The 10,079-nt window shown below is 42.6% G+C and overlaps 1 protein-coding gene across 2 annotated transcripts in view; it reads left to right on the forward strand.

Annotated features, from left to right (window-relative positions):
• Window positions 1–9,863, forward strand: part of Pdk1 (pyruvate dehydrogenase kinase 1) — a 26,161-nt gene extending 16,298 nt beyond the window's left edge. For both annotated transcript variants that reach the window (XM_005346567.2, XM_005346568.2), the window contains 3 exons: window positions 1,416–1,526; window positions 3,443–3,556; window positions 6,136–9,863. In XM_005346567.2, the coding sequence (XP_005346624.1) occupies window positions 1,416–1,526; window positions 3,443–3,556; window positions 6,136–6,276 (366 nt within the window). In that variant the 3' untranslated portion in view covers window positions 6,277–9,863. The remainder of the gene's footprint in view (window positions 1–1,415; window positions 1,527–3,442; window positions 3,557–6,135) is intronic.
• The last annotated feature ends 216 nt before the right edge of the window (window positions 9,864–10,079 follow it).

The following is a 10,079-nucleotide window of genomic DNA, read 5'->3' on the forward strand; positions in this document are numbered from 1 at the left end:
CCTTGATATAAATACTTTTTCTTTTTCCTTTCTTTTTTTTGTTTTTTTTTTTTTTTTGAGATAGGGTATTATATTATAGCACAAGCTGGTCTCTAATTGTGGCAATCCTTCTGCCTCAACCTCCTACATGCTGAGATTGCAGGTGTGTATGCTCAACTTCTGAAAAACAAAAAAATTTAGTTTTTATGTGTGCATGTTTGTAGGTTATGTGCATTAAGTACAGTGCCCGTGGAGGCCAGGAGTAGGTGCTGGATTCCTTGGAACTGGAGTTATTGTTTAGAATTATTATGTAGGAGCTGGAAACCAACCAGGTCCTCTGGAAGAGCAGTCAGTGCCCTTACCTGTGAAGCCATCGCTCCAGCCCATTTCAAACTTCTGTTGTATAATATTTACAAAATTAGAATTATTAACATTTCTAACTTGTTCTTTGTTGCCTGAATTTTTTTTTCTTTCTTTCTTTCTTTCTTTTTTTTTTTTTTTTTTTTTTTTTTTTTTTTTTTTTTTTTTTTTTTTGGTAGAGATCTCTCTTGCTAACACATAGAGTTCTACATAATAGTTAAACCACTATGTAGTATTCTGTTTTAGAATGTACTTTACCTAATTCACTATGTGGGTACTCTCTGATTTTTCTTAAAACTGTAATGGATACTCTCATGTATACTTTTTTTGAAAAATTGTTTTTATTGAGCTATATGCTTTTCTCTGCTCCCCATCCCTCTACCCTCTCCCATGGTCCCCACGCTCCCAATTTATTTACTCAGGAGATCTTGTCTTTTTTTACTTCCCATGTATTAGATCCATGTATGTCTCTCTTAGGGTCCTCTTTGTTGTCTAGGTTCTCTGGAATTGTGGATTGTAGGCTGGTTTTTCTTTGCTTTCTTTCTAAAAGCCACTTATGAGTGAGTGCATATGATATTTGTCTTTCTGGGTCTGGGTTACCTCATTCAATAAGATGTTTTCTAGATCCATCCATTTGCCCGCAAATTTCAAAATGTCATTAATTTTTTTTTCCCCTGTGTAGTTCCCCATTGTGTAAATATGCCTGCCACATTTTCTTTATCCGTCCTTCGGCCAAGGGGCGTATAGGTTGCTTCCAGTTTCTGGCTATGACAAATACTGCTGCTATGAACATAGTTTGAGCACACGTCCTTGTGGTCTCTCATGTATACTTTGCACACTTTGGTTTCTTAGGGGATAAGCTTAGGAGATGGCATTGCTGTGTAGCATGTCCTTGCCTTTTTTATTTATTTTTCTCCTGATTATCATATTGCCCACCAAGAAGGATTAACCTTGTGTTAGCTGCAGCGTTGAGGGCAGGATTTGCGCTCACAGCCTGGACTGACTTCCGAAAGCAGCCTTCTCCCCGAAGCACTTGAGTCGTGATACTGTGATGTGTGTGATCTTTCTCCTCTCAGATGAGTGACCGGGGAGGCGGTGTTCCCCTGAGGAAGATTGACAGACTCTTCAACTACATGTACTCGACTGCACCCCGGCCTCGTGTTGAGACGTCCCGTGCTGTGCCGCTGGTACGTGAGGCAGGAAGGCCGTGAGTTGGGCAGCTGTCATCCGACTGTGGCTTCCCAAAACCTGTCGAGCCAATTTCAGAGGAGCTCACGGGAAGGGAAAAGGCTCTGAAACTTCAGAGACAAACACTTCTGTCTAAATTTAAACAGCCCTGGGATTAGTTTTTAATTGAAATAGGTGCAAGACAGATTATAGTTTAAGAATTTTTTTTCCCTGCTACTCTTAGTAGTGAAGTCACAGCAGTTTCTCTGTGGTAAGCCATGTGATAGTCTATTTCAATATGAAAATTAAACTAGGGATTGTAGTAATAGTTGATTTTTTTGATATTTTAACATCATCGACTTTTTGATATTTACCCTGAAGTATTCGTATTTAGAAAGACCTCATTATGAGGCACAGGCTGGCCTTCAGTTCGCAGGGAGCTGCCTACCTTTGCCTCCAGTGTTCTGGGGTTAGAGTCTTAAGTCACCAGGCCCACCCAGTGTTTTACATTTTTTTAAAAAAATATTTTTATGATTGTATGTGTATGAATGTTTTGGTTGCATGTATGTAAGCGCACCAGTGTACAACACCTACAGAGAACAAAAAAGGGTGTTGGATCCCCTGGAACTGGAGTCACACATGGCTGTTAGTCACTCACTGGGGACTGGGGACCAAACTTGGATCACCATCTCCCCAGCATTCAGGGTTTAATCTCTTAATTTCACTGGTCCGAACCTCAAGTTATAGTTGTTTAGGTGCTGTTTACTCTCAGAGGCTCCCCTTGAACAAGGGCCCTACCAGTGAAGACGTGGGGGTGACTGCCTTGACTTCCCCTGCAGTCCTCTGGCTCCCAGTGCAGGTCCCTCTGAGAGCTGAAAACTCAGTTGCAGCTCAGCCCTGGGCAGGGAGGAAGTTGGAACTTGGGTAGTTGACTTGGGACACACACTAGTGGGATGGCTCAGGGGAAACACGCTTGCCTTAGCACCCTGATGATGTCGTTTGGTCCCCAGATCCCATATGGCAGGAGAGAGCCAACTCCTGGAAGTTGTCCTCAGCACCACACATACAACATTGTGCGCACATGCCTGCACTCGTAGACACACAAATAACAATATAATAATCAGCGGGAGAAGAGGCCAGAGCCTCTGCGTGTGAGCACAGTCAGTGACTCTTCTGTTCACACAAACACCGAAGAGCAAGCCCAGTGTGAGGAACGCCATTGAAGGCGTGATGTGGAGAGGGAAGCCATTTAACTTCCCAAGTGTTTGTGGATTTTATCCAGGTGAAGAAGGACCAGATACTGGAAACGAGTTGAACAAAGACCCAGGAGCTCTGTGTTTAAGGAACTGAGGGTGGGAGGTTGGTTCTACTAGGCAGGAGAGCAGTGGGCAGAGACCTGATTTTGTTTCGGAAGCTCCTGAAGCTTGGTTTTCTGTCTCTAGGGCGGGGTGGGTGGTGGAGCAGTGGCTTGCTTTGAAGACTCTGGAGCAGGGAAGTGATCTGTCGGTGAGCATTAAGAAAGTGGACTGTTGTAGATTATCTCCAGGTTCAGAACAAAGGCTGGTCATCCATGGTGTGAAGTCCCGAGCTTCCTGTCTATTGCTATTAAAGCTGCAGCGAGGCATTTCTTCGTCTGGCTCCTAAACAAAGCAGTGTGCTTTATATGCAATTGCCAAGAGCTGTATTGGGAGCCTTGGAGCACGACAGCGAAGGAAAGCAATGTGCCTTCTCCAGATACCACAGTCATTTTATAGACAGAATTGATGCACTAATGGGCTCAGTTGAACTCCACCTTAATCCTTCCTTGTGATTGAGTTTTACAAGCTCTCTTGGATGCGTAGGTTGGTGGGTCTGCAGTACTTGGTGGCATTACCTTAATCAGAACAGTGTTTAAAGATGTGGGGCTCTGAACAGAACTTTGTTTTTCATTGAACAGGCTGGTTTTGGTTATGGATTGCCCATATCACGCCTCTATGCACAGTACTTCCAGGGAGACCTAAAACTGTATTCCTTGGAGGGCTACGGGACTGATGCTGTTATTTATATTAAGGTAATAACTGAAGCTTCCTGGTTTAACTGTATATGTGTATGTGTGTGTATATATGTGTGTGTGTATGTATATATATTTAATTTTTACATGTATATCTATGCACAGTGATTGCCTAGTACCCTCAGAAACCAGAAGAGGGCATTGGATCCCCTTGAACTTGAATGACAAGACAGTTGTAAGTCACCATGTAGGTGCTGGGAACTTAACCTAGGTCCTCTGTAAGAGCAGCCAGTGCTCTGGACAACTGAGCTATTTCCTCAGCCCCTTGCCCAGTTTGAAAAAGTATAATGGGAATTTACTAAACCTCATACTAGTTAATAAATGTAGTGATAGTTACACGGGTATGCACCCATTTGGGTAGCTGAGGGCAGTAGGGAAAGAAATAGAAATTAGGTTAAAGTAGAAAATCCTGAGTGTAATAGAAAGACCCTGGGTTCACTCTACAGCACTGTAAAAAAGGAAAAAAAGTGAATTTAGTTTTAATGTGAAACATATGACCAGTCATTGATCTGCTTTTTAAAAAACAAAAGCCCACATTTGTTTGTTTGCTTGTTACATGTGTGTTCATGGGTTTGTGCATGCATGGTGGTCAGAGGAAAGCTTTCCAGAACTAGTTCTTCCCTTTCACCATGTGGGTTCTGCAGTTTGACCATGGTTGTCGGGCTTGGTGACAGCTGCCTTTAACTGCCAAGCCATTTTGCCAAGCAATAATAGCACCCAGCCTTCGTGTGTGTGAACCCGTGGCTTACACATATTGGGCTAGTGCTTCCCATCTGCCAGCACATAATTATCCTGTTTCTAATAAAGACATTTATGTTTATTTTATGTGCATGAGTGTTTTGCCTGCGTGTATGTGGACCACATATGTGTCTGGTGCTCACAGAGAAGACAGCATCAGATCCACAGATGATTGTGGGCCACCATGTATGTGCTGGGAATAAGCCCAGGTCTTCTGCAAGAGCAGCAAATGCTCTTCACTGCTGGGCCATCTCCCCAGCCACCTAAACTATTTACAGTGTGTTGTGTGGGGGTACACCTGTGTGGGAGTCAGAGGGCAATGCTGGAGTTCCTTCCTCTGACCATGTAGGTCTTGGAGATTAAATTCATCTTTACCTGCTTGAACCATGCACACACCCAAATAAATAAATAGCAATACTTTAAAAGCACTGATTATGTAGTTGGTGCGCTAGTTTCTTGTTCTGGCCACTAGATGGCACCCACTTTATAGGCTATGCTTAAGAGTGTTGTGAGTTAGCCTGAAGAGACTAAGTGCTTTATAGCCATGTTATTCTTTAACATGTCTTGGTGAGGAACTTAGATATGACAATATTTGTTCAGTATTTTTTATTTAAATAACATCTTTTATTTATTTTACAAACCGACCACAGTCCCCTCCCTCCTCTTCTCCCAGTCCTCCCATTGCAGTCTTTTTAACACTAAATGGAGCATTCTGATAGATGTTTAGACTATTTAGAGCACAGAGATGGAAGGTTTTTCTATTTGGGAGAACCTAGAATACAAGTATTTTAATGGGGTCATCACACCTAGTTCCTTAAAGACCATATTCAGAATCATCAGGAAATTCCTAATTCTGGATTGTCGACATCTTGGAATACCAGTGGCCTGTTGTCAAAATAATAGAAAGTGTCCACCGTTTACAGGAAGCTGTAGAACAGTGAACGATGTGTACGGGAAGCAGAAATTCATTTCCAGCAGGAGAAGCAAACACGGTATTTGGATTGTAATGTTGCTCACTCAGTGATAGAGTGCTTGCTTCACCTACAAGTGAGGCCCTGTGTTCAGTCTCCAGGACTGGGTGCAGGGAGGGGAAGACATGAGGTCACACAAGGGCCAAGCACTGCTCGTGTAAAAGCCAACATGTCTTAACTTCAGCTTGATATTTATTGATGATAATATTGGCATGTCCAGTTTTTAATTTTTTTTAAAGATTATTTTATGTGTATGAGTGTTTGCCTGCATGTATGCCTGAGTACTTCATGCCTGCTTGATATGAGTGGCGCTCAGCAGAATGCACTACGTTCTTAGAGTCACAGGTGGTGGTGAGCCATCATGTGGGTGCTGGGCCTGAACTTGGGTCCTCTGCAAGAACAAGGGCTCTTAACTCTGAGCCATCTCTGTCCCTGTGCACTAATGTTTCCAGTAATACATTGCTGTACAGTGAAGAAGACTGGGGTTCTCCAATTAAGTCTCTGTACACACATTAGGGTGGATACCTGATTTTTATGCTCTTACACTTAGCCAGCTTTTTGAGCGGCTGACTCCTGGCTGGGTGTGTACTTTGCAAGAGGTATTTGTTTTGTCTTGGTAAGTATTTCCGGGCTGGTTAGGGGGGTGGCCGAAGCATCAAATCCAGTCACTGTGCTATTGGTGCCATACACAGATGTAGCAAATAGCACATTTCAAATATGTCCGCCCTGAAGACGATGTGTGGTTAGTAATTAGTTGATTAGACGCCAGTAGAATGCTGTGGACTTGTAGTTATGGTTTGCCGCCGTATATTATCTCAGATAATGAATTCTTAAAAGTGGCCAACTTAGAGGACTTCTTTTCGACTCCAGGCCCTGTCAACAGAATCCATCGAGAGACTCCCCGTGTATAACAAAGCTGCTTGGAAGCATTACAGAGCGAACCACGAGGCCGACGACTGGTGTGTCCCCAGCAGAGAGCCGAAAGACATGACCACATTCCGAAGCTCTTAGATGCACATGGGACGGCTGGAAAATCCAAATGTGGTTTATGCCGAGTTTGGAAGAGATATGCTTGGAGCCACATTGTACCAATGTGTCACGTGTGATTTTCATAGTTCCTGTTTGCTAAAGCTCCCGAAGGATCAGTTACACCAACTTTATTCTGATATGTTTGGTTAATTGGACATATTTTTAAACACTCATAGTTTTGGTCAACTTCCCTCTGTGCGGTAGACGTATGGAGTGTGAAGTCTCTGGGTTTCTGTAGGAAGTTGAGTATTTTTTTTTTCAAGTTTTCATTTATGTCTGCTAGAAACATCTAAAGGATGTGGAGTAGCTGGTTAGCCGCCTGCTTTGGAGTTGTCATCTGTTAGTGGTAACACCTAGTCAGATGGTTTTCTCATCCCCCATGAAAGCAGAACACAGTGGTACCAGTAGGACCTTTCGGCGTTTATGCATTGTCTACTGAAATTAACTGATCATGGCATAGTTTTATTGCGGTGCATGGTAATGGCTGGTTCCTCACAGAGCTAAGTCCGGATCATGGGTAGTGGGCTCAGGATCAGTGCAAGGGTTTCCTTTGAAAACAGTGTCTCGCCATGTAGCCCTAGCTGGCCTTGAACATAATGCCCTTCCTTAGCCTCCTGAGCGCTGCAACAAGAAGGGTGTGTCTGGCTTATAAGAGAAATTTCCCAAGCAAGCAAAATAGCAGAGAGAATAAACTAGGGCAAAGGCACCAAGTGCCCTGACTGAGCCAACGGGCTATTATTATCTGATGGAGCTTCTGAAGAACTGGTTTCTCTGGGTCCTGCTCCAGGGCATCCAGGGGCTGAAGACCAGAGATGAGCTTCTCCAAGTAGGTGAGGCTCACGGCGGGTCTGGCTAAAACCACACTTCAGAGTGAATAATGACACCACTGCTGTTGCCAAAGTGACAGAATGGATTGGTATAACCTTTGGTTCCCTGTTTCAGGACTTTAGGGGACATAATCCAAACCTCAGGCCTGATACAATTGAAAGCAGAATCATGAACAGGGAGACTAGGGTGACCCCAGTCACCTTGGTGTTAAGTGGTGACTACCGATACGTATTGTTCAAAAAGTGCCCAGGTTTGTTTTTGTTTGTTTGTTTGTTTTGTTTTGTTTTTTAATCAGAGAAAAGTCAACTTAGATTGGCTACAAAAATCCTTCACGTCTGTGTGGTCATTTAAAGTTTGCGAATGCTTTGAAATATTAGGACGTTATTTGTGTTACAACACAGAGCCGTGGAGCAAGTTAGTGACACCTTGGTTCTCACTCAGAGTGACCCGAAGTCACACAGGATCGGAGCCACAGCCTGAGCTATCCCTGCTCATCACTGTCACCTGTCGGGATGTCCTTACTGGATCTGAGTGATGAGAAAATACTGTGAGAATGTGCTTTCCCACTTAAGCTGGAGGGATTTGGGGATTTGGTTTGGAAAATGCTATGACAGGGTTTATCAAATTTCACTGTGTCCCATAAATATATACAATTTAATACAAAAGCCAAATCATGCAACACGGCACAAAATAGGATTTTTGTACCAAACGATAGAAACGTTGTACATTGAGGATCTCCATGGTGGTCAGCCCAGAACCCTCATGGGAGGGGTGAGGGCCTGAACTCAGTCCTGTTGGCCCAGGGCTTAGCTAATGTGACCAAATGTTGGAAAAGACGCACCTCCTACTGTTCTAATTGAGGACTTTGTAAGAAATAGACTGCGTTCCTGAGTGACGTTTACTCCATGTGTTACACTTACTAGCTTTAAATTACATTTTCCTGCAATGCTGAAGTATTTTGGAATCTTTTGTATAACTGTCAATAAACGTACTATTTTTACTTGTGAAATACTTTTCCCTCTCCAAGGAATTAAAAAGTTCCCCCTCTGACTTAAGAGCTAAGAAATGTTTTCAGACAAGAAGTAGAATTATTTTACTTCAGCCCCCCTTTTTAAGGCGTAGCACACCTTTGTTGTCATGGTGATGGATGGAAAAGCGTGTGTGGAAATGTTCTGGGAAGGGGGTGCTTTCTCAGACTGGCTTTTAAAGATACCTAAAAGGCTTTTAGATTCTTAAGGTGAGCTGTTTTGTCCGCCTGCATTAATTTTATGTGGTATAGGTATAAAAATAGATTGATGGTCGGAGAGTTGATAGCAAGGGATTTTTATAACCTGGGAAGTTAATGAGTGTGCCAGTGCATTGTAGGAAAGGGATTGTAAGAATATTCCACAATGAAGTTTAAAATGCTACTTGGTTTCCATGTCTTTATACTTAAAAATGGTCAGTGCCTTCCACTGTGTAGTTTCTACATGGAGATAGTGAAGCAGAATTTTACTGTATTTTAAGAGGCTTTCCCAGTGGCAGTGAGCTGAAAACTTGGATCAGACCTTTTTAAATAAATTTGAGTCACTTACGGGATACACTCATGTCTTTTAAAGAGTGATCTCTCTCATCATCAAGACTCAACATTCTATAAACATCCCAGAAATTGCAAGTAGGTGTCAGCACACCGACTCGGCAGGTAAAAGCAGTGGCCGCCAAGCCTGGCAACCTAATTCTTTTCTCAGAACACACATGGTAGAGTAGAGAACCAACTAACCCATCAGCTGCCTTCTACATGTGTGTGGCAAAGCAGGCATCCCCTATGCATACCACACAAAATAAAATGAAACCAGTTGTAGCTAGGTGTCCTATACTCTGTTACCTATCTATCAAGAGGTGTTTGAGGCAGGTTTCCACTGTGTATGGTCTAGTGGGGAAGCAGTTAGTAGAGTTTGTGTGGTTTGAGTTACTCTAGGTTCTCATTATCTGATACACTGCCAATGATTGATGTTTACTGCATCAGTGGAGAACTGATGTAAAGTTTGAAAAACTATATAAATAAATCCAAGTAACTTTCTATAGTACAGACAGTTGTAGGAAAGGGCTTAATTTAACCAGCACTACCTTCTACCTAATACTAATGGAGTGTCTAAACTCTTATTGTCAAGACAGATCACATCCTAGTTCTCACAGATAGCACGGAAGTACCGCATCTCCCCCTCACTGTTAAAATTAGTAAGTTCCAGTCAGCATGATGGCACATGTGTGAAGGGATCTCTTCAGTGTGAACCAGCCTGGTCAGCAGAGGGAGTTCGGGCCAGCCAACTCTACATAGTCCCTGTGCTTTTTGTGTGTTTTAAAATCAATAAGGTCTGGAGCAATTACAGAGGGAGGGGAAAGAGTGGTTTGGCTCTGGTGTGGCTCTGTGAATGGCCAATCAGGGAGGAAGCCCAGCTGATACACTTTGAGTTTACGTCATCAGTTTTTACAAGGAAATGTGAAGCTTCAGAGGATAGATGGCCAGGTTAAATTTGGTTGTTTTTACTGGAGGAACTTATCATTATATCTGATTAACTTTTGGTCATACTACGAATAATTTTCTCACAGTCGAATCCAAGACACTCAAAGAACAATGCTTTGTGAAGGTTTTTTAATGTCAGAAATGAATGCATTCCTATTTTACTTCGTCCTGGCATTTGCAAACTGCCGTTCATACCATTTGTCTACTTTTGTGTTTGGAAAGAATTAAACATTTTACTGCCCACTTTTTCCCCCTGTAGTCTTCTTATTTCTTTAGCAAATTTTAATAATAGGTTTTAACAGGAAAAGACAAGATTGTCTATTTTTGTCGGCTTCCAAAAGTTTTTACTCAGCTAGGGACATAGAGTGTTTGTCTTGTATTCATGAGGCCCTTGGTTTAAGCCCTAGCGCCATATAGGTGGCATACACTGCTAATCTAGGGGCACATGCCTATA

This window comes from Microtus ochrogaster, chromosome 4 (genome assembly GCF_000317375.1).
Source record: "Microtus ochrogaster isolate Prairie Vole_2 chromosome 4, MicOch1.0, whole genome shotgun sequence".
Taxonomy (NCBI): Eukaryota; Metazoa; Chordata; class Mammalia; order Rodentia; family Cricetidae; genus Microtus; species Microtus ochrogaster.